Source organism: Aquarana catesbeiana, linkage group LG05, assembly GCF_042186555.1.
Source record: "Aquarana catesbeiana isolate 2022-GZ linkage group LG05, ASM4218655v1, whole genome shotgun sequence".
NCBI lineage: Eukaryota > Metazoa > Chordata > Amphibia > Anura > Ranidae > Aquarana > Aquarana catesbeiana.
In genome coordinates this window covers 607,754,029-607,779,530 of record NC_133328.1, presented here as the reverse complement: position 1 = coordinate 607,779,530, position 25,502 = coordinate 607,754,029, and the positions used below count along the sequence as shown (strand labels likewise).

At 44.1% G+C, this 25,502-nt stretch overlaps 1 protein-coding gene across 2 annotated transcripts in view; it reads right to left on the bottom strand.

Moving 5' to 3' along the window:
* FAM91A1 (family with sequence similarity 91 member A1) overlaps positions 1–25,502 on the bottom strand; it is a 108,103-nt gene that overhangs the window by 53,711 nt on the left and 28,890 nt on the right. For both annotated transcript variants that reach the window (XM_073632220.1, XM_073632221.1), the window contains exons 4-7: positions 24,872–24,929; positions 9,335–9,402; positions 3,856–3,969; positions 1,045–1,135 (exon numbers count right to left, since the gene is read on the bottom strand). In XM_073632220.1, coding sequence (XP_073488321.1) covers positions 1,045–1,135; positions 3,856–3,969; positions 9,335–9,402; positions 24,872–24,929 — 331 coding nt within the window. The remainder of the gene's footprint in view (positions 1–1,044; positions 1,136–3,855; positions 3,970–9,334; positions 9,403–24,871; positions 24,930–25,502) is intronic.

Genomic DNA, 25,502 nt, shown 5'->3' with positions numbered 1-25,502 from the left:
CCTTGGCACTCCAGATGTTTTGGAACAACATTTCCCATGATGCTCAACTACACTGCAGAGTGCATGAGCACCATGGAAAGTGTAGTTTCAAAACATCTGGGGTGCCAAGGTTCACCATAACTGGCCTAGGGAGTGGTTTTTAATTGTGTGGGGAATGGTCCGACTAGGGGAAGACAGATATCTTAACAGGAACATAAGATCTCCCTCTTCCCCACTGACAAAAACGGCTTGTTTACATAGGCAGATCGCCCTTTTGCCTCTTTGCTAGCGATCGCCGGGTTCCTGGCGGACATTGCGCCCGCCAAACCCGCTGCTGGGCTCCCACTGCATGCGCGCCCCAGACCCGGAAGAAGCAAACAACGTACAGGTACGTTGTTTTGCGCAGCCGGGCTGCCCTGCAGCAGTATATTTGCGGTGGGCAGTCCGGAAGCAGTTAACCTAAACATTTTTTTACCTTAATACAAGGAATGCATTAAAGCGGAGTTTCACCCAAAAGTGGAACTTCCACTTTAAGCACTCCTCGCCCCCTGACATGTCACATTTGGCATGTCATTTTTTTTGGGGGGGGGGGGAGTGTATACCTTATTTTTAGTGGGAATTCCTGCCCCACTTCCTTCTACCTCTTTTTGGCCGCCTAGACGACTTCTCTTGCCCTAGGTGGCCCCTCCCTGCCAGCGCGACTCTCGCACGCGCAGTGCATACCTGGCCGTGAAGCCGTAAGTTGTCACGGCCGGGTGCCCACAGTTGCTATGACGGTGCCGAGGAGAGGAGCGAGGCTCCGGGTGACTGCATTGCTGGATTGTGGGACAGGTGAGTGTGTGTTTATTAAAAGTCAGCAGTTATGCTTTTTGTAGCTGCTGACTTTTAATGAACTAAAAAACGGGTGGAATTCCGCTTTAGGGTAAAAAATGTTTAGGCTTTAGAACCACTTTAAGCTTTTTATTAATCACTGAACAAGTCAGGCTGTAATGTATGTGGCCATCATTAGCCTTCAGATAAGAAGGATACTGTAGAAGATGTTGAAGTTGTGATGCCAATACTTACTATGAACAACGTTATACTCCAGAGAACCAGCCAGCTGAGGCCCAGAGTCAATGATCTTATCAATAGCTCTTTTCTCTGGTGTGCTACAGACCTAGAGAAAAAGTGCAAATAAGTTAGGGTAAAATCTGCAATAAAGGGGAATAGGAAATATAGGAGTAGCCATAATTCTCAATTATTTCTTAAGCAAGAAGAATTTACTGTGTTTATAAAGGGCAATTTCAAAGCTGAAGCGCAATTTTATTTATTTTCTCTTTATCTTATCTCTCCTTGTGTCTCCCACTCTGAACATGAAGTTAACATTTTTCAATCACTTTAACCACTTTTTCTGACACTTGTTGCTAACAAGTTAAAATCTGTATTTTTTGCTAGAAAATTACTTAGAACCCCCAAACAACATATATATATATATATATATATATATATACATATATATATATATATACATATATATATATATATATATATATATATATATATATATATATATATATATATATATATATATATTTTTTTTTTTTTAGCAGAGACCCTATAGAATAAAATGGCGGCCGTTGCAATATTGTATGTCACACTGTGTTTGCGCAGCGGTCTTTCATACACAATTTTTGGGGAAAAAATACACTTTCATTAATTTAAAAATAAAAAAAAAAATAGTAAAGTTAGCCCATTTTTCTGTATAATATGAAAGATGATGTTATGCTGAGTAAATAGATACCCAACACGTCATGCTTTAAAATTGCGCACACTCATGGAATGGCGACAAACTACGGTACCTAAAAATCTCCATGGGCGACGTATTATAACATTTTAACGGTTACCTGTTTAGAGTTACAGAGGAGATCTAGTGCTCCAGCAATTGCGGCGATACCTCACATGTGTGGTTTGAACACTGTTTACATTTGCAGCCGCGACTTATGTATGTGATCGCTTCTGCGTGTGAGCACAGAGGAATGGGGCACTTTAAAAAAAAAAAAATCTTACTTATTTTATTTATTTTCTCTTAAAAAAAATGTTTTTTGTTTACTTCCTCATTTGCACTTAAAAGCATTCAAAACCGTAAGTTTGGCTGTTTTGAATGCTGAATTTTTTTATTTAACTCAAAAGTGACGTCTTTGTTTAGGTCTTAGTGGCGGAAGGCAGCAGGAGGGGGATGTCCCCTCCCGCTGCTTGTGATAACAATCGAGCAGCTACTTAGCCGCATTGGTTGTCATCACAAGAAAGCCGACCGTTGGCTCTAAAAAAAAAAAAAACGGTACCGGGGTGATGCCTGCAGTTGCAAGTACAACCACTTGAAGCAGAACGATGTACAGGTACGTGATTTTGTGGCAAGTGGTTAATGTGGAACTATAATCACCTCGGCTCCAGCGATGCAGCGTCCTGTTAATTTTTTTTTTGTTTGTTTTAACTTTAAGTGCACAAAGTGATGCTTCATCCCTGTCTCTGCACAGTTTCTGCACAATACCATAATACTGCACTATGTCTGCGCAGTACCATAATACTGCACTATGTCTGCACAGTAGCATCATTTTATACGGTCTCTGCACAGTAGCATAGTACTACACTGTTGGGTTGATTTACTAAAACTGGACAGTGCAAAATCTGGTGAAGCTATACATAGAAACCAATCAGCTTCCTAGTTTTATTGTCAAAGCTTAATTGAACAAGCTGATTGGCTACCAGAGCTGCACCAGATTTTGCACTCTCCAGTTTTAGTAAATCAACCCCTACATCTCTGCATATTAGCATAATACTGCACTAGGTCTCTGCACAGTACTATACTATGTCTGCACAGTAGCATAGTACTTCACTATGGGGGTTATTTACTAAAGGAAAATCCACTTTGCACTGCAAGTGCACTTGGAAGTAAAGTCGCTGTAGATCCGAGGGGGACATGCAAGGAGAATAAAAAAACAGCATTTTAGCTTGCACATGATTGGATGATAAAATCAGCAGAGCTTCCACTTATTTCAGATCTACCCCTTAGATTTAGAGCGACTGCACTTCCAAGTGCACTTTCAAGTGCACTTTGCACTTGTAGTTGGCACTTGTAGTGCAAAGTGGATTTGCCTTTCGTAAATAACCCCCTATGTCTGCAAGGTAGCAAAGTACTACACTAAGTCTGCACAGTAGCCTAATACTACACTATGGGGGTTATTTACGAAAGGCAAATCCACTTTGCACTACAAGTGCAAACTTCATGTGCAAAGTGCACTTGAAATTGCACTGAAAGTGCACTTGAAATTGCACTGAAAGTGCACTTGGAAGTGGTGTCGCTGTAGATCCGAGGGGGACATGCAAGGAAAATAAAAAACAGCATTTTAGCTTGCACATGATTGGATGATAAAATCAGCAGAACTTCCCCTCATTTCAGATCTACCCCTCAAATTTACAGTGACTAAACTTCCACTTGCAAAGTGCACTTTGCACTTGTAGTTTGCACTTGTAGTGCAAAGTGGATTTGCCCTCTCGCAAATAACCCCCACTGTCTCTGCACAGTAGCATAGCACTTTTGCATTTCTAGAAGTAGATGTGGTCACTGGCGTTTATCCAGTGTGGAAACTACATATACTGTGAACGAGCCCTCAAGCTTGGGAGTAACTTATTGGGAGTAAAATATTATAACATCACATGGAAAAAAAGAGCCAGACTAAGTGCAATGGCCTTCTCAGGTCTTTGAGTGTACCGTTATGTTTCTTCCAATGTTCTGAAAAGCTGGTCACACTCATTTTTTAAATAACATTTTGACTTTAATGCAATTTTATACATAAAGAACTTGATTTAAACCTTCAGCCATAGTATTGTAGTCCATACCTTGATGTCATCCTCGGTGATGTACCCAGACTGCACCACCCACCATGGCTCTATGGTTATCTCTACAGGCTTCACTGGCAGCAAGTCACGAGCGGTTTTCCTCCTAAAGAATTTCTATTGTGGGGGAGACATACAAAATAGAGATTAAACTAATATTAAATAAATCGCTCTGTGATACAAAACAACTAGGTGTTAGCAATTTAGAATCGCTTAGAATACTTAACTTTACTGTCATAGCCCTGCCATTCCATTTACTGTAGCTGCTCCCAAATTCTCATTACCTCCAGGTATACAGAAGTGTTAACTCACTCCATACTACACAGTGCTGGTTGTTAATGACCAGAGCGGTCAAATGGGAGCGCGATACCCACTGAGCAATAGTTCACAACACTATGGGAGAGATTTAATAAAACTTGAGCATGTAAACTCTTATGCAGCTGTGCATAGAAACCAATCAGCTTCCAGGTTTTATTGTCAAAGTTTCATTGAACAAGCTGAAGTTAGAAGCTGATTGGCTGCCATGCACAGCTGCACCAGCTTCTGAGTGCTCCAGTTTTAGTAAATCTCCCCCTATATATATTCTGGTGACAGGCAGACAGGGAGCCTAGAACAGTGTTGGAGTTAGTTTGAGTTTTTCTTCTGTTCCCGACAGGATTACATAGACCTGTCATGAATGAAATATAAGCACTGCCACCCCTCTGAAACTGGTACTTGTCTGGTGGTCATGCCAACAATCAATTCTTGAATGGTTGGCAAGTATCTTTCCAAGTATGGAGTTTATCTCCTGCAGCCAGCTGGCAGACCCCAACACACTCAGGAGGGACAGGATGAGGATCTGGATTGACACATAACATACAAGGCAATTTTTGGAGGGCTCTGGAGAGCAAATAGGACAGAAGGGGAATGCACTGAAACAGAAAGTAATTACAAGCTTGCTATCCCTTAACCACTTTACGACAGTCCGCCACACATATACTGCGGCAAGATGGCCGCTCTGCGCCGGATCATGTACCTAGTATGTGATCCGCTCGCCGAGGTAGGAAGCGTGCTCACGTTGACTGGTCGCCGGCACCTGCCGATCGGCTCTGGACTCTACCAAAAAGAGCCCTGTGTAGGTAAACAAACACAGGGCTCTCTTCTGACAGCAGCAATGTGCTGTTCTTTCTCCCCGCAAAGCATATTGCTTAGTAAAAACAGCGCACACAGTAACACATAGTTAGCACACAATTAACCCTTTGAGCGCCCTAGATGTTAACCCCTTCAAAGCCAGTGTTAGTAGTAGTGACAGAGCATACAGTGCCTTGAAAAAGTATTGATACCCTTTGAAATTTTCCACATTTTGTCACGTTACAACCAAAAATGTAAATGTATTTTATTGGGATTTAATGTGATAGACCAACACAAAGTGGCACATAATTGTGAAGTGGAAGGAAAATGATAAATGGTTTTTAACATTTTTTACAATAAATATGTGAAAAGTGTGGGGTACATTTGTATTCAACCCCCTAAATCAATACTTTGTAGAACCATCTTTCACTGCAATTACAGCTGCAAGTCTTTTTGGGGATGTCTCTACTAGAGCTGCACGATTCTGGCTAAAATGAGAATCACGATTTTTTTGCTTAGAGGATAGATCACGATTCTCTCACGATTCTCGCGGCGTAACATCATCTTTCACATTAAAACAAAAAAAATTGTGCTAACTTTACTGTTTCGTTTTTTTTTATTTATTGAAGTGTATTTTTTCTCAAAAAAATTGCATTTGAAAGCTGGGCAAATACAGTGTGACATAAAAATGGAAAAAGGTCCCCCGAGCGGGGTTTTTAGGCAGCTAACCATAGATATGAACAAGGCATTAAATAAAATATTATATTAAAAAGGACACTATTTAATGAGGGTGGATTTGGGTGTGATCCCTCCACTTCCTCCTTGGACGGCCAGACTCTTTTCCTCAACAGTAGGAGTGAGTAAGAACTTATGATACCTCTGATTATCAATGCTTTGTCAGACCCCATAGAATAATATTTTACTTATATTTAATTTTGATTTTTGTGCACACTAGCTTTGGATGCCGTAGACTTAGATACTTGGCAATATCATGCACTTTTTCCTCAAATTCACACATCACATTCACTGTGCACATCCTTCACTTCTCTTCCTATCACTGCCATTGTCAGCATTTAAGGACAAGGTCATCCCTGACATATTCTATATTGGTTATACCAATATAGTCACTCCACTCATTCTATTATCCTTCACATGATCAATTCAAGTTGCAATAGATTATTACAATACTTTCTGACCGCCCAATAGTTAAATCTAACTACTAACCTATATGGGTATATTCAGGAGCTAACGCTCTGACAATTTTCGTAGGTTCCGGCCCCACCCCCCAGTGGTGTGTTGGTAGGGGGGCAATTATACGTGTGACTCCTTGCAAGCCATATCAAGTGGATTCCTGTTCCCCCTTCTTCCTGGGGTGCTGCTACGTGCGGGCACACTGGATGGTCTGGCTGCTGTGTGGGGAGGCTCTGATCGAGGGGTACATCCAAACTCAGTGGTAATTATGTGCAAAGTGTTGCTAAACAAACTTGCCTATGCTGTAATTCTTTTAAATAAGCTGGACATACTGTTATAAATTTTTCTTCTTTTTTGTAGCAAACTCATCCTCTGAAGAGACCCCAAAATTCATGGGTCGAAACGCGTCAGGATTGTTATGCAATAGCCTTATCATATGCTGTGTATAACCTATGTTTGCTATTATATGTATTTGGTATGGGTATTTTCCCACTGGAGCTCCCATTTTATATTTATATTTATATGTTACATTCATTCATTACCCTTCAATAAAGCACTTTAATATAATATTTTATTTAATGCCTTGTTCATATCTATGGTTAGCTGCCTAAAAACCCCGCTCGGGGGACCTTTTTCCATTTTTTTGTCCATATTGGGGTGAGCAGCATTGACTCCTTAATGTGTCTTCCCTCTTTTGCAATACAGTGTGACATAAAATATTGCAGCAATTGCCATTTTATTCCCTAGGGTCTCTGCTAAAAAAAAATAGAGATATGTATATGTGTATATATATATATATATATATATATATATATATATATATATATATATATATATATATATATATATATCTATCTATCTAATGTTTGGGGGTTCCAAGTAATTTTTTTAGCAAAAAATATTGATTTTAACTTAAGAAAGAAGTGTCAGAAAAAGATTTAGACTGTGGTTAAACTTCCTGCATTTACAGGTTGTAAAGCTTGGCAGATTGCCCAGGTTATTTGTTTACACAGAGAAGTTTATCCCTTTGATCTAAGAAGGAAGTTAGTTACAATGTTTCAAGTTCTAAACTTGGCAGACTGCCCAGATGCTTTCTTTTGACAGCTGAGAGAGCAGATAATCTCTCCACTTGTTTATATGAAAGAATCGGCAAAGGTCAGGGGAGGTGAATCGATATCACAATTTTTTAACAATTAATTGTGCAGCTCTAGTCTCTACCAGCTTTGCACATCTAGAGAGTGACATGTTTGCTCATTCTTCTTTGCAAAATAGCTCAAGCTCTGTCAGATTGGATGGAGAGCGTCTGTGAACAGCAATTTTCAAGTCTTTCCACAGATTCTCAATTGGATTTAGGTCTGGACTTTGACTGGGCCATTCTAACACATGAATATGCTTTGATCTAAACCATTCCATTGTAGCTCTGGCTGTATGTTTAGGGTTGTTGTCCTGCTGGAAAGTGAACCTCCACCCCAGTCTCAAGTCTTTTGCAGACTCTAACAGGTTTTCTTCTAAGATTGTCCTGTATTTGGCTCCATCCATCTTTTCATTAACTCTGACCAGCTTCCCTGTCCCTGCTGAAGAAAAGCATCCCCACAATATAATGCTGCCACCACCATGTTTCACGGTGGGGAAGTTGTGTTCAGGGTGTTGTGCAGTGTTAGTTTTCTGCCACACATAACGTTTTGCTTTTAGGCCAAAACGTTCAATTTTGGTCTCATCTGACCAGAGCACCTTCTTCCACATGTTTGCTGTGTCCCCCACATGGCTTCTCACAAACTGTAAACGGGACTTCTTATGGCTTTCTTTCAACAGTGTCTTTCTTCTTGCCACTCTTCCATAAAGACCAGATTTGTGAAGCGCACGACTAATAGTTGTCCTGTGGACAGATTCTCCCACCTGAGCTGTGGGTCTCTGCAGCTCCTCCAGAGTTACCATGGGCCTCTTGGCTGCTTCTCTGATGAATGCTCTCCTTGACTGGCCTGTCAGTTTAGGTGGACGGCCATGTCTTGGTAGGTTTGCAGTTGTGCCATACTCTTTCCATTTTCAGATGATGGATTGAACAGTGCTCCATGAGATGTTCAAAGCTTGGGATATTTTTTTTTATAACCTAACCCTGCTTTCAACTTCTCTTCAACTTTATCCCTAACCTGCCTGGTGTGTTCCTTGGCCTTCACGATGCTGTTTGTTCACTAAGGTTCTCTAAGAAACCTCTGAGGGCTTCACAGAACAGCTGTATTTATACTGAGAATAAATTACAAACAGGTGGACTCTATTTACTAATTAGGGGGCTTCTGAAGACAATTGGTTCCACTAGATTTTAGTTGGGGGTATCAGAGTAAAGGGGGCTGAATACAAATGCACGCCACACTTTTCAGATATTTATTTGAAAAAAAATGTTGAAAACCATTTATCATTTTCCTTCCACTTCACAATGATGTGCCACTTTGTGTTGGTCTATCACATAAAATCCCAATAAAACACATTAACGTGTTTGGTTGCAACATGACAAAATGTGGAAAATTTCAAGGGTTATGAATACTTTTTTCAAGGCACTGTATTTTTTAGCACTGATCAGTGTATTAGTGTCACTTGTTCCACAAAAAAGCATCAGGTAGCATCCAACTGTCCGCTGCAATATTGCAGCCCAGCTAGAAGTCGTTTAACAGCGCCATTACTAGTAAAAAAAAAAAAAAATAAAACATAAATAAATAAAAATATCTCATAGTTTGTAGACGCTATAACTTTTCCGCAAATATAAGCTTATTAGGATTTTTTTTTTTAAACAAAAATATGTAACAGAACACATATTGAGCTAAATTGATGAAGAAATTAAATTTTTTACATATTTTTTATTAGATGTATTTTATAGCAGAAAGTAAAAAATTTTGTTTTTTTTTTCAAAATGATAAAAGAAAAACGCAGGAGGTCACCAAATGTCATCAAAAGAAAGCTCTATTTGTGGGGAAAAATTACATACATTTTATTTGGGTACAGTGTCGCATGACCGTGCAATTGTCAGTTAAAGTAACGCAGTGCCATAACACAAAAAATGGCCTGGTCATGAGGGGGGGGGGGGGTAAATCTTCCGGAGATTAAGTGTTTAAACCTGTTCCAGATGTACATGCAAAGTGCTTTGAACTGCCAAAATTCAGTGCTGAATAGGGGAAGGAATACATCTTACCTTTGATGATCTACATTGGTTCATCAGGTCTATGTACTGGTTCCTTCCAATACCGAGAAGCCTAAGACCTTTGTGAAATAAGAACAGCGATTTCAACTTCATTTGAAAATCCCACAATTCTTTTATCATGTCATGCAGTCCAATATTCAAAATGTGATGAAAAGGGACAGTTGTATCACGCTAAACCAGCATTACAGAGGCCTGGCATAAGGCCAGGATTTACGGCTCAGGCACCCATGTGCAAGAACCTATATACACACGGTAAAAGGTAAATGATTTTATAGATCTTCTCAACAGAAAACAAGAAGCCTAGCTTGGAACTGGAGAGGCTCCAAACAGCTGACATTGGTCTGCCCAGTCCCTGTGCACAGCAAAAGTGTGCATTCTTAAAATGATTGTAAGAGCCCTTGCACACTGGGGCGGTTTGCAGGCGCTATTGTGCTAATAATAGCGCCTGCAAACCGCCCCGAAAGTGCCGCTACTTTCATTCCAGTGTGCAAGCCCCGAGGGCTTGCACACTGGAGCGATGCGCTGGCAGGACAGTAAAAAAAGTCCTGCTAGCAGCATCTTCAGAGCGGTGAAGGAGCGGTGTGTATACCGCTCCTTTACCGCTCCTGCCCATTGAAATCAATGGGACGGCGCGGCTATACCGCCGACAAAGCGCCTCTGCAGAGGCGCTTTGCGGTGGTATTTAACCCCTTCTCGGCCGCTAGCAGGGGGTAAAACCGCCCCGCTAGCGGCCGCATACCGACGGTAAAACGCCGCTAATAATGGCGGCGTTTTACCGCCGACGCCGCCGCCCCCCGCCCCAGTGTGCAAGGGCTCTAAAGCTTTGTTTATTAAAAAAAAAAAAAAAAAGAAAACAACAACAACCATGTCATTCTAACCTCCACTGTGCAGCTCGTTTTGCACAGAGTGGCCCGGAACATCCTCTTCTGCGTTCAGCGCTCTCCTGGGGGGTTACCTTGTGGGGGCGCTCCCAGTCCATCATGTATTACTCGACCCCACCCCCCGCGTCACTGGATTTTATTGACAGGAGCAGGAGCCAATGGCTGCACTGCTATCAATCTATACAATCAAGAGTACGAGAACCCCGGGCAGAGGAAGAGCGCGTCCCCGCCGGGTGAAGTTCCAGGGCTCAGGCAAGTAAAACGGGGAGGGGGGCTGGTCACTGCCAGGTCTTTTTTCACCTTAATGCATAGGATGCATTAAAGTGGTTGTACACCCTGTACAACCACTTTTACCTACAGGTAAGCCTGTATTAAGGCTTACCTGTAGGTGCTGGAAATATCTCCTAAACCTCCACGGTTTAGGAGATATTTACAATAAAGTTGTGCGCCGATGTCTACGGCGCATGCGCACTTTAGAAAGGGCAGATCGTGCAGTTTCTAAAGGGGGTCATGCCACGACTGACTGCTCCCGCGCGCATGCGCGGGTGTGATGTAACGCGACTCCGGCCAGTCACAGAGGCGGAGTTTGCAGCCCGGGAGGAAGAGGGGTGAAGATGGGCGCTCGCTGCTAGTGGGGACAGCGGTGACATCGCAGGCTTCGGTTTCAGGTAAGTGACACATAATGGGCTACTATGCATTATGCTTTACCTTTGCAGGGAAATAAAGAGGAAGTAAAGCCCACCAGGGTTTACTTCCTCTTTAAGGTGAAAAAACACGAAGGTTTACAACCCCTTTAAAGTGTTCGCTCACCTTTTCAGAAAAGGTGAACTAACAATGTACACCCTCCACATGCTCTGGATCCCGCTGTACTTACCTCCCGTGGGTGAAGAGCTGTCAGCTCCCAAGAAGCCAGTGTGGCGGCCTGAGGATGTAACATCTCCGCTCTTCTCACTCTTCATTCTGCAGGACTTCTGGGACTGCTCAGAGTGATTCTGATTGGTCAGTCAATCAGAAGTGCTCTGATCTGTCCCCTCTGTCCTGGAGACTGAAGTCCAGAGCAATCTCTGCAGAAGCGTTTAAAAGACATATTGCTCCCATTTGCATTACACACACACATTCTTCTGACAGGTATCTGCCAACTTAAATGATTGTAAAGCTTAATTTTTTTAAAATAACAAACATGTTATACTTACCTCCTCTGTGCAAGTGTGTTGCACAGAGCGACCCCGGTCCTCCTTTTTCTGGGGTCCCCCCGTTGCGCTCCTGGCTCCTTCTCTTCTCGAGTGCGCCCACGGAGAGCCGCTTTCCATCGGGACACTCATGCGGGCGCACTTCCAAGTCCTGCTTTGCATCCATTGGCACAGGTAGCAGGACTCAGCCACGCCCCCCGTGTCACTGGATTTGATTGACAGTAGCGGAAGCCAATGGCTCCTGCTGCTATCAATCTATCCAATGAAGACCCGAGACAGCAGCTGGAGCCCCTTTAAAGCAAAACTCCAGGCAGATGAACATTATATAGCTCTGTATTCAGTAAAACATTAATAAATGTATTTTTGAAAATGAATAGGTGTAAAGTGTAAATCTCAGGACTTAATAGACAGAAATAAAAAAAATCCTTTGTAAGGTAAAACTGCTGTCATATATGTATTTTATCTGTCTGTGTATTTGTAGCGCTTTGCCTGGAGTTTAGCTTCAACTTAGTAGTAGTAGAGTTACTTCACCTGGGGGTTATTTGCAAGCTTCCCAATCTCAACCAGCCTTGGGCGAGCAACTTCCTACACTATACCTTTTTGCAGTCCAGCTTATGTGACAACCATCGCACTCTTCACAGATTCAGCAGAGAAGTGAAGGCTTGTACACACGATTGGATTGTTGGCCAACAAAACCGTGGAGTTTTGTCCGAAGGGCGTTGGCTAAAACTTGTCTTGCATACAAACGGCAAGGAATTGTCGGCCAACCAATACGAACGTAATGACGTACTACGTGGTTTTTCAGCTCTTTAGTGCCACCCTTTGGGCTAATTCTGCTAATTTCGTGTTAGTAGAAGTTTGACGAGTGTTGATTAGCGCTTTTCATCTCACGCTTTTCAGTTCGTTTCTGAACGGCCGTTCGTCAACCAGCTATGTTGCGGAATTGGAGGAGATAACGTGTTATTTATTATTGGCCTTGGAGTTATTGCTTTGACATTATTTTTTGGTTGAATAATGATTTGATTTGGTATATTTTCTGTATTTTTGGATGCATAGAATGCACTTTTTGGTTAAGTTCTATTGGCAGATAGCATGTCTAATTTTTTTTTGTTTTCTTTTTTTAATGCACAATAAAAAAATTGTGTAGAATAATACTTGGCTATGTGTTTTACTTCAAATGACAGTTTGGGAGGAGGCAGTTACATATGATAAAATTCAATGTAAAATTGACAAGGGACACCAACATAGTTGTATCTTTGATCTTAAAAACTAGGGGATAATGGTGTTGTGGTAACTTGCCCAAATTAAAAAAAAAGCATATCGGTAATAATAATATTATTCTTGATATCACTAGAAAAAAAAAGCCTTTAAAGATTTGTTTGCAATAACTCCATCAACCAGCAAAGCAGCTTCATTATTATCCCATTAACCCTTTCATGACTAAGCCTATTTTTGAAATTTGGTGTTTACAAGTTAAAATCCGTATTTTTTGCTAAAAAATTACTTAGAACCCCCAAACATTATATATATTTTTTTAGCAGAGAATCTAGAGAATAAAATTGCGATTGTTGCAATATTTTTTATCACACGGTATTTGTGCAGCAGTGTTTTAAACGCAAATTTTTGAAAAAAGTGACACTTTCATGAATTTTAAAAAATCCAAACAGTAAAGTTACCCCAATTTTTTTCTATAATGTGAAAGATGATGTTACGCCGAGTAAATAGATACCAAACATGTCACCCTTTATAATTGCACGCACTCGTGGAATGGCGACGAACTACGGTACCTATGAATTTCCATAGGCGACGCTTTAAAAAATTTTTTACGGTTACCAGGTTTGAGCTACAGAGGAGGTCTAGGGCTAGAATTATTGCTCTCGCTCTGACGATCGCGGCGATACCTCACATGTGTGGTTTGAACACCGTTTACATATGCGTGCGCAACTTCCGTATGCGTTTTCTTCGCTGCGCGAGCTCGCGGGGATAGGGGCACTTTAAAATGTTTTTTTTTTTTTTTTTTTATTTATTTTAAATATTTTTGTACTTTATAAATTGTGTTTAAAAATTTTTTTTTTTTTTTTTACTTTTATTGCTGTCACAAGCAATGTAAACATCCCTTGTGACAGTAATAGGTGGTGACAGGTACTCTTTATGGAGGGATGGGGGTCTAAAAGACCCCTCATCCCTCCATTACACTTCAAAGTATTCAGATCGTCGAAAACGGCGATTCTGAATACTGTGTACTTTTTTAAATTCGGCGCCATCGGCAGCCGAGTAAACGGGAAGTGACGTCATGACGTCGCTTCCGCGTTTACAACGAGAAGGCTGGAACGAAGCTGCGAGCAGCTTTGTTCCAGTCCGCCCCCAGCCGCCGAATGCAGCCGAATGGACACCGGGCCTCCCTATCGCACGGGAAGCCCGGCAACAGCGGCGGGAGGCGGGGGATGTCCCCTCCCGCTCCTCCGGTATAACAGCCGAGCGGCTTTTAGCCGCATCGGTTGTTATACACGGGTAGCCGATCGCCCGCTGGAAACAACGGTACCGGGATGATGCCTGCAGCTGCGGGCATCATCCCGGTATAACCCCGGAAAGCCGAGTACGCATATCTGCGTATGGTCGGCGGGAAGGGTTAAAGAAGAAAATTGTGCGCTGCATTTGGAGATTTCATAATTTGCCGCGCCATGAATGTTAATTCTCCATTACGAACGCTAGTTTACAAGACCGATCGCTTCTGGCTCGCCCTTGCTTCCGAGCATGCGTGTTTGTACTTTCGACTTTTGTCCGACGGACTTGTGTACACACACTCAGAAAATCCGACAACAGACATTTGTCTGCAGAAAATTTTAAAACCTGCCATCCAACATTTGTCCGTGGAAAATCTGACAATTGTCCGATGGAGTGTACACACGGTCGGATTTTCCGCCAACAGCCTGTCATCACACATTTCACTTCGGAAAATCTGATCGTGTGTACGAGGCTTGAGAGTAGCCATCCATACAGCAGTGTGTTATCTGCAGGATTACCAGGTTAACATAAAGGAAAAAATCTCAGATAAAGAAAACTAGTGCAGACCCTGCATCTAAAACCTGGTACACAAGTTAAGGGTTTTTTTTTTCATTCAACCCAGCGGGCTCGTTGTATTAACAATGCGATGTTATTAATATGACGATCTCCCTTCTGAGCTATTGTGTTTTGACAGAGGGACTGCTCCCCCTCCAGAACACACCGGTCAGTGTTCACAGTCATTGGTCGCCAGCTCTGATCGGATGCCGATTGGCTGCTGGTTTTCATGCATGCTCGTTCGACAGAAGCTGGTTGTGAGATTGGCTTGTGTCGGACATGGACCTGTACACACAGGTCGATGTCGGTCGGTTTATACTGTACCAGATGATTTCAGCCGATATTCGGCCCGTGTGTATGGGGCTTAGGGATTGGTAAATTGCAACATAAAAAAAAATTTTGTTTTTGGGTTTGGCTATGCTTTTAATCTAGATTCACACTCATTTGGTTGTCCGCTGGCTGGTCAGTAAGTAAGCTTGGCCTTGTTTCTATCATATGTTGCCTTCCAATGCTGCTTGCTGCAATGCCCAGTTATAGGTGGGGGGGAAGCGGACCCCTTTTTTGTAACAGATTCACACTTATACAGGTTGCGGTTGATGCGTTTTTCTGCCGCATTTTGTGTTTTTCACACGCATTTTTAATGCGTTTTTGGGAAAACCAGAAAATAGCACATCAAAAACGCAGTGCATACGTTTTTGATGCGTTTCCTTTTGAAGTCTATTGAACCAAAAATGCAACCTGCTGCAAGCAAAAATGTTCCCGAACCTTTTCCAAAAAAATGCACCAGTTGAAAAAGCACAGATGTAAACGTGATCCATAGGAAATCATGGTTGTAGTGCGTTTTAGCAAATCTGTAAAAACGCACTGTAAGGGCTCATTCACACAGGATGTTTTAAAAACGCCGGCGCTACAGCAGCGTTACTGCGCGCTTTCCTGCATTTTTTCATTAAAAACACTCTTTATATTGTAAAAAGCCTAAATACATGAAACGCCGCTAAACAGCTTGTTTTTACTGCTCCTGGAAACACAGGCTGTCATTTTTTTCTACTGACCCTAAACACTTATGCCTCCAAATGCCTCTGACAGTTTATATGTGCATGGACACATAGGAGTTGATTTACTAAAAGCAAATCCACTTTGCACTGCAAGTGCACTTGGAGGTGCTGTCGCTGTAGATCTAAAAGGAAGATCTGAAATGAGCAAAAATGCTGTTTTTCCTTGCATGTCCCCCTCAGATCTACAGCGACTGCACTTCCAAGTGCACTTGTAGTGCAAAGTGGATATGCCTTTAGTGAATAAACCCCATAGGCTAACATGGAGGGGCAGGTAAAAAAAAAAAAAAAAAACATCAAAGCCCCATACAGCAGTTGTAAAAAAAGTTCTGTGTGCATGAGCCCTAAAACGCAAAGGGGTGAACCTAGCTTAAAGTGATTGTAAGGGTTCGTTTTTTCTTTTTAAATAATAAACATGTCATACTTACCTCCATTGTGCAGCTCGTTTTGCACAGAGTGGCCCCGAACATCCTCTTCTGGGGTCCCCCGGTGGCTCTCACGGCTCCTCCCCACATCAGATAACCCCCTAGGAGAAGCGCTCTCCCGAGGGGGTTACCTTGTAGGCGCGCTCCCGAGTCCAGCATTCGGAGTCCCATAGCTGCCGAATGTATGACTCGGCCCCGCCCCCCGGCGCACGCATCATTGGATTTGATTGGCAGCAGTGGGAGCCAATGGCTGCGCTGCTATCAATCTATCCAATCAAGAGCCGAGAACCCCAGTCAGAGAGACAGCGCGTCCCCGCCGGGTCAAGTTCCAGGGCTCAGGTAAGTAAAACAGGGGGGGGTGTGGCGGGGGGTCGGTGACTGCCAGATGTTTTTTCACCTTAATGCAACGGATGCATTAAGGGCTTAAGGGATTAAGGGCTCATGCACACAGGACGTTTTAAAAACGCGTTTGGCTGCGTTTTTACATTAGCGTTATTGTGTGTTTTCCCACTTTTTTGGCGTTAGGATCTTTTCATTAAAAACACTCCCTATAATCTAAAAAAACGCCTAAAAACGTCAATCGCAGCTAAACTCAGCTTGACCCGTTTAGGCTCGTATTTCCTGCTCCTGAAAGCACAGGCTGTTGGGTTTTTTTTTACTGCCCCAAACGCTAATGCCTCTGACAGTTTATGTGTGCATGGACACATAGGCCAACATGGAGAGGCTTTTAGAGGCAGTTAAAAAAAAAACGTCAAACGCCCCGGACAACAGCTGTAAAAACGTCCTGTGTGCATGAGCCCGAAGACGGGTCATATTACTTTTTTACAGCTTCTATGAAAAGATCTTCTGGTGTTTTTGACGATTATAAATCATAACTGCATATCATATCCTCCTAAATTGCACCTTTTTTTCTTACACTGTAAAGGACTTGTTCCTTTTTCAGTGGAAATAAAAATTAAATCTTCAAGAAGATCTTTGTGATGGTTGAATGAACTTCCCTTTTTTGCAGAGGAAAGTGGCATAGTCCTTTTGCAAAGTCAAAATGAAATCATGAAATAGCCCAGTGATGAGGCAATCACAATCATATATGTACAAATCAATCCCGTTCCAGTCAAAACTGCGTTGTTATTTTTTTGGTAAACTGGGAAACATGAGAACCTACGTTAAGCTTTTATTGTTGACCCGATTCCTGTAGGGGAGATTTCCATTAACTTCCTATCAAGGCGGGGGAAAGGGGCAAAATGCAGTTTTATCACGATGAGGAAGGGTCAAGTCTTCCAAGAATGTTTTTATTGCAGTCTGGGACTTCCTGTCCCGGTGACAACCTCTCCGCCGATTTCGTTTACTGGCATAATAGACACAAGAATAGAGGGAAATATCAACTCTTATCCCTCCACTCTACTCCCACCTCTCCTTCCTCTGTCATAGCCACCACCAAAATACCAGGTGTCAGAGCCTAGAGAGCAGTGACACCATCCCCTCCATCAAGTGAGGGTACTTGGGCCTGATGATTGACCGCTAGGAGCGAGCATTGCATCATGGGAAGAGGTCACATGCGCCCCCCCCCCCCCCCCCCCCATACCTGGAAGCGCTGGCTACAATGGACGAAGAGGTGCCAGGAGAACGCTGGAGAGGTGACCACCAGTGGGTTGGGGGGGCAGCTTCACATACATACTGCCACTTTGCCTAGGCAATTAACATTATCAGACGGGATTCAGGAATGTAAGTGCTGTACCCTAACCTTTGAAAGCCTTCTTCAAAATTGAGAAGAGAAACTTTTGGAACTGTAGGAAAGGGTAGCTCTAGACAGATCTGCTGCATGCAAAGTAAAGACCAGTACAATCTTTATTAGTAGTATCAGTCGTGATCACAAAAAAGAAGCCAATGCTTTTCGAGGGCTCTATTGTCCCCTTTCATCAGGGTTTGTTACCAGAGCAAGGTTTCTACCCATACCTCCAAAAGACCAGAACACAATGCCAGGTGAAAGCTTCTATTCCAGTAGTTCCATCATAACAAGCCCTGATAAAGGGGGACCCACAGAACCCCAAAAACACTTGGGATACTTTTTTTTGTGATCACCACTGAAAAACCTTCTGGACTTTACTGGAACCAGAGAAGCAAACTCCGTTCTCTAAAAATGTGGCCAGTTCTCAGCTCCTATTTCTCCACAGTTACTCAGCTGTTGATGATATCCTGCATGTCAGTCCTGCCTACTTAAGCCGTCCAGTCCAGAGGAGCTCTGCCTTCACCTTAGTCAACATCACAGAGACGCTCTCCTGCATTCCCGTTAAAAGACTTGCTTGGCTGACATCCCTTCTGGCTCCAGATCCTGCTCGCTGTTCTACTATGCTCATCTCTGGCTCTCTGATGTTTTGGCTTGTCTGACTATCCGTTCCGGTTCCTGAACTCTGGCTATGTTTTGACTACGTTTGTTCTATTTACTTTTATTATTAAAATTTAATCAATTAAATTTAACTGTACTACTGTCTGATTTCATGGTTTCTGACAGCCACACATCATTTTCAAACGAATTCCTGCCAAAGCAATGTCACTGGGACAGGATGGGGGGGGGGTCCTGATAGTAAAAGCTGGCAGAGGATCTAGCTATTCCTCATTCTTAAAAAAAAAAAAAAATAGGATTTTTTAAAACAGCTTACCTGTAAAATCCTTTTCTTTCGAAGGACATCACGGGACACAGAGCCACAGTAATTACTGATGGGTTATATAGGTATCACTGGTGATTGGACACTGGCACACCCTATCAGGAAGTTCAACCCCCTATATAATCCCTCCCCCTTGCAGGGATACCTCAGTTTTGTAGCCAAGCAATATAGTGTATTAGAAGAGGGGCGGGACCTCTGTGTCCCGTGATGTCCTTCGAAAGAAAAGGATTTTACAGGTAAGCTGTTTTAAAAAATCCTATTTTCTTTCTCGAACATCACGGGACACAGAGCCACAGTAATTACTGATGGGATGTCCCAGAGCAATGCTACCTGAGGGGGGGGAACCACGACCAAGTAGGGTGCAATCAGACCTGAGGACCCTGTACCGCTGCCTGCAGCACACTACGCCCAAAGGCGATATCCTCATGCCTTCTCACATCCACCTGATAGAATCTGGTGAATGTATGAACTGAAGACCAGGTTGCGGCCTTGCAGATTTGAGCCATAGAGGCCCGGTGATGCACTGCCCAAGAAGCACCAATAGCCCTTGTGGAATGTGCCCTGATCTGAAACGGAGGAATCTTCTGTTTCAAACCGTAAGCTTGAATGATCAATTGTCGAAACCATTTAGAAATGGTAGCTTTTGACGCTGCCTGTCCTCTATTGGGACCCTCTGGCAGCACAAACAAAACATCCGTCTTGCGGATCTGAGTAGTTGCCCCTAGATAGGCCTTAACTGCTCTTACTACATCCAACGAATGTAGAGATCTCTCTTCCGGAGAACAGGGATCTGGAAAAAAGGAAGGTAGAACAATGTCTTGGTTTAAATGAAAATCAGAAACCACCTTCGGTAAAAAACTAGGATGAGGGCGTAGTACCACTCTATCCTTGTGTATAATCAAATAAGGCTCCTTACAGGAAAGAGCTGCTAATTCTGATACTCTTCTAGCAGAAGAGATGGCCACCAGAAAAATTAATTTCCTTGTCAACAAGACCAAAGGAATCTGACTTATTGGTTCAAAAGGCCGTTTCTGTAACACAGCCAGGACCAAATTCAAGTCCCAGGGGTTTAGGGGCGCTTTAACCGGAGGATTAAGACGCATCACCCCCTGCATAAAGTTTCGGACCAAAGAATGCGAAGCAAGTGGCCGCTGAAATAATACTGATAAAGCAGAGACCTGGCCCTTGATGGTACTCAAGGCCAGCTTCATCTCTAATCCCATCTGTAGAAAATCAAGGATTCTACCTATGACATATTTCCTGGGATGCCAACCTCTGGATTCACACCAGGTTATAAAAGCCTTCCAGACTCTATGATAAATCATCCTGGAAGCTGGCTTCCTTGCATTAATCAAGGTAGATATGACAGGACCTGAGAGCCCACGACTCTTCAGAACGTGGGTCTCAATAGCCAAACCGTCAAATTTAGCGTTTGTAAGGCAGGATGGAACACTGGACCTTGAGATAACAGGTCTGGGCGTTCCGGTAGTGTCCACGGGGAACCTACCGTCATCCTTACTATTTCTGCATACCAAGTCCTTCTGGGCCAAGCGGGGGCCACCAGAAGTACCGACTTCCTTTCCTGCCTGATCCTGCGAAGGAGTCGTGGTAGTAGCAGAATAGGCGGGAATGCGTAAATCAGTGAGAACCGATGCCACGGAATCACCAACGTATCCGTCCCGCATGCAAGAGGATCTTTTGTCCTTGCCACAAATCTGTCTATCTTTTTGTTGAATCGGGATGCAAAGAGATCTACATCTGGAACCCCCCATCTTTGGCATATGGCCCAAAAGACGTCGGGATGCAGAGACCACTCCCCTGGAAGTAACTGCTGGCGACTTAGATAGTCCGCCTGCCAATTCTCTATTCCCGGGATGAAAACTGCCGATATGCATGGCACATGCATCTCTGCCCAGACTAAGATCTGGTTCACCTCTTTTTGAGCAGCTCGGCTCCGGGTGCCTCCCTGATGACTGACATAAGCCACTGCTGTGGCATTGTCGGACTGGATCCTGACCGGACAACCCTGTAGCCTGATAGTCCAGGCTTTTAGAGCTAGATGTATCGCCCGGATCTCCAGAATGTTGATGGGTAAGGTCCTCTCTGTCTTGGACCATACCCCTTGGACCGCAGCCTGTTCCAGAACTGCTCCCCAACCTGACAGACTGGCATCTGTTGTTACCACCGTCCAGGTAACCGGTAGAAAGGATTTCCCCTTCTGCAGGTTTTCGGGTATGAGCCACCAATTGAGGCTCTGACGCACCGCATGCGACAGGTGCATCGGAAAGTCTAATGCCTGAACCTTCTTGTTCCAGGTCGACAGAATACTGTGTTGCAGCATTCTTGAGTGAAACTAATCATAGGGAACTGCTTAGAATGAAGACACCATCTTCCCTAGTAGCCTCATACAAAGGCGGACTGAGGGACCCTTCTTGGTCCTTACTGTCAGAATCAGCTCTCTCAAAGCAGTGATCTTTGCCTGGGGTAGAAATATTTTCTCCTGGCTTGTATCTATAATCAGACCTAAATACTCCAGTCTTCTTACTGGTTTTAGGAAAGACTTTTCTAAGTTGAGGATCCAACCCAGGTATTCTAGATACCTGACCGTGGTCCTCAAGTTTCCATTCAAAGAGGCTACCGACCGGTCTATCAAGAGCAGGTCGTCTAGGTATGCTATGACAGCTATACCCTGAGCCCTTAATCTGGCCAGAGGAGGAGCCAAGATCTTTGTGAACACTCGAGGTGCAGTGGCTATCCCGAAAGGCAGAGCCACAAACTGGAAATGGCGCCCTCCTACCTCGAAGCGCAGAAACTTCTGATGAGCAGGAAAAATGGGCACATGCAGATATGCATCTCTGATGTCTATTGATGCCAGAAATTCTCCTCCCTGCAGGGTGGGAACTACTGTTCGAATTGATTCCATGCGGAAGGATTGAATCCTTAGGAATCGGTTCAGATCCCTTAAGTCCAAAATGGGCCTGACATCCCCATTTGGCTTTTGGACCGTAAAAAGGTTGGAATAGAAGCCCAATCCCTGGTCCTTTGCGGGAACTATCATAATGACCTCCTGCGACAAAAGTCGCTCTAACGCTAGAAGGAGTGACTCCTTCTTCTCTTGGTCTCTGGGAACATTTGATCTGAGGAACCGAGGAGAAGGGAATTCCTGAAACTCCAGCTTGTACCCTAAGGTTACCGTGGAGACTACCCATCTGTCCTGGAAGTCCTCGTGCCAGAGCTCTGAGAACTGTCGCAGTCTTCCCCCCACTCGAGTGAGCGGGGGCGCCCCTCATGCAGAGGTCTTAGTGTTTTGCCTAGTAGGCTTCTTTCCCCAGGACTTCTTTTGTCCCTGGGGTTGACTCTTGTCTCTGGACCCCAATGGAGGCGGCCGTCGAGACTGCCTGGAGGCTGAAGCCCCCGGCGCTGGGGAAAGAGTCCGTTTGAAAGAGGGACGCTTACTCTTCTTCTTGACAGGTAAGAGAGTGCTTTTCCCACAAGAGATTCTCTTGATATAGTTATCCAAGTCCTCTCCAAACAACCTTGCACCACGAAATGGAAACCCAGCCAGTAGCTTCTTACATGGTGCTTCGGCTGACCAATTTTTCAACCATAGGATTCTACGTATATGCACCAACCCCAGTGAAAGACGGGAGGTTTGCACGATAGAATCTCTAATGGCGTCAACCACAAAGCATAAGGCCGCTGGAAGGTTAGCAAACCCCTGGGCCTGCTGTTCAGGTAATACTTTGATGACCTGCTTAACATGGTCTCTTAAGTATTGACAGACTCCAATCGCTGCTACTGCAGGTTGGGCCACTGATCCTGCTAAGGAGAAAACATCCTTCAATAGGGATTCCATCCTTTTATCTACAGGATCCCTGAGCATCTGAGCATTGTCTACAGGACAAGTCAGGCTATTATTTACGGAGGAAATGGCGGCATCAATAGCCGGTATTCCCCACATTTTAATAAACTTTTCTTCCATCGGATAAAGTGTTGAAAACTTTCTCGGCGGAAAAAAACGTTTGTCTGGGTGATCCCACTCAGAATAAATAAGCTTTTCAAGTAAAGTATGAACAGGAAAAGCATGTGCTGCTTGGAAAGGTTTCAGTGACCCCAAAGCAGAAGAGGATTCTTTAGCAGTTTCAGGTATGGGCAACTTAAATGTGGAGCGGACCAATCCAGTGAGGATCTGCACTAAGACTTTCTCCTCTTGGGAAGTCGCAGAGGGTCCCTCTCCACCTGAATCCTCCGAAGAGGAATCATCCATCCCATCCCGATCCTCTGAAAGGGATTCATCTCCTTTATCCCAGAGCTCCTCTGTCTGAGGGTCTTGGGGAACAGAGGAAAGCCTAGTGCGTTTTCTTCCACTGAGTGAAGACGTAGTCACGGCCATTAATCTTTCCTCTAGACCATTAATGGTTGAGGAAAAAACCTCTTGTGTAATATATACAGGGGCTGAAGTGCCAGAAGCAGGTGTAGCCCCTGACCCCGATGGCTCTCCCTGGCTAGCCGTCCCTGGCCCATCTTTAGGGGGGGGGGGAGGATGCTGCCGACAGGGGGCCCTCAGAACCTGAACGAGATCCCCTAGTGTCTCTGGTTCCTGGGGTGCTTGAACCTCTTCTACCCATAGTGCAAAGCAACAAGGTGTGAGGGATACAAATGAACACTGCCCGCTGAGCGATGTAGTCTGGCTAAAAGCCTTGCTACCCAATGCTCAGTCTGGTGTTACTTCAGTAAATGCTGCCTAGGAGAATGCCTGTGTCCCACCTTACATGCGACCGTCAGCTCTGTGTCTCTCAGAAGGCTGAGTGCACCTGTACAGAGTGCCTTTAATAGCCTGCAGCTGGCCTGAGTGGGAGTCTAAACACTCTGTGCTGACATCCCGCTCCCTCCTCTACCGCCCCCCCCCTCGAGTTTTGAAAAAAACGAGCGCTTCCCGCACTGCCGACTCTCCTGTCATGCTCTGGAGAAAAGGCTGGGGATGGGGGGGGGGGAGGAGGGAGACTGGTAACAAGATCTGCCTGAACGGCTATCTTCAGAGATGGTGGCCATTAGGCCGCAGAGCCCGGGTGGTATAACCACTTTCTAGACCCCTGTGGCCCCTCTCTAGCCTGGGGGGAACATTCAAACATGAGAAATCCCCCTTTCCACCTTACCTGCTTGCAGCCTGCTTTGAGATGCTGGGACATAATCAGCACTGAACACCTGAGACAGTCAGTCAGCATGTGTAGGTTTGTGCTCTTGGCAGCCCCCGGTGGTCACAATAGGCATAGCATGCATTTACCTTAAAGGAGAAAAGCCACTAGAACTCAAAAATTCTGTGGAATCTCCTCTTACCTTATCCAGCCGCAGGGTGCTGTTTACACAGACCCAATCTTCACCTCTCACGGTGGGCTCCGTTTGAAAAAACCGTCAGAGACTGGGGCCCCCATCAGTAGGGGGAACCAACAGTTCTGGGACCGTAAAGCACCTCGCCAGAAATTAGGAAGTTTAAAGCCATTTTCTGATCTGCGGGGTCCAGCTCTCTAAAAAGAGAAGCATTACGGGTAAAACCTCGTTTCTTCGGACACGAGGCCCGGGTACCATTCAATTCGGCCATGAAAAGACACTTTGAATGGATCCGGTTCGCCTGGCTTGCCCCAGTATAGGATCTTAGGATATTCCCTTTGGAGCTCAGCACAGTACATCTTTACACGTCCATCACCTAAGACACTGGCGTAAAAACTGAGGTATCCCTGCAAGGGGGAGGGATTATATAGGGGGTTGAACTTCCTGATAGGGTGTGCCAGTGTCCAATCACCAGTGATACCTATATAACCCATCAGTAATTACTGTGGCTCTGTGTCCCGTGATGTTCGAGAAAGAAAAAGGATTTACTGGTGTCTGACTCCCTGTTTGAGGAATTTTTTGTCTACAATCACGGTCACTGAGATAGGAAGTGATGGGAAATAAAAATTAAAACGCTAACAAAAATGATAACGGTTACTTCTGCATTTTCACTGTAGCATGACAGGCAGAGGAACGAACTGGTCACTGACAAAATACAAAGAGTAACGATGAAGCAGATCAGCCAGCCAAACTCTGCAGTTCTCTGATCCAGGACACAGGTAAAAATTCTAGGCACTGTTCCCTGTGATGCCTTGCTCTTTCTGTAAGGGCATCACAGGGAACATGAGGGTCTAAACTCATTTTTTTCTACTTTAGCTCCACTTTAAGCAATAAGAAAAAAAAGCCATAGGCTAGAGAGTTGTACTCACAATCTGCGGCGGTAAAGTTTGGCAAGGAATCATAACTTTTTTCACTGTTCATAATGTCCTGTAAAGTAGAGGAAAGAAAATTTTAACAGTGGCTCTACACACAAGAAACCCCTAACTGTATACTTAAAAGGATACCTGGCCCCAATCAATCATTCAAATTAAATTCACTTTTGCGAATCTCGATCCTGCACCTAAGAATGTGCCTGCGGCTAATGTATTGGTGTTTAGCTGAACATGTGTGTACAATGCATAGACTTAAGAGTGGTACTAAAGCTAAAACATTTTTTAACCTTAATGCATTCCATTCATTAAGGTAAAAAAACATTTGCCACTTGCTGTGCCCCCTGCCCCAAATACTTACCCGAGTTCTACATCTATCCAGTGATGAGCCCAGCTGTCGGTCTCCTCTCCCCTTTCCTGCTCTCACAGGACAGACTGATTGCAACAGGATCCATTGGCTCCTGCTGCTGTCAGTCAAATCCTGGAAGCAGAAAGCAGGGGGGCGGGGCCAAGACATGTTGTGTGTGTCTATGGACGCACACAGCCTGGCTCAGGAGTGAGCCTGCATGTCTGCCCCCATATCAAGCGGCTTGCTATAGGGGAAGACATAGAAGACAAGGAGCTAAGATAG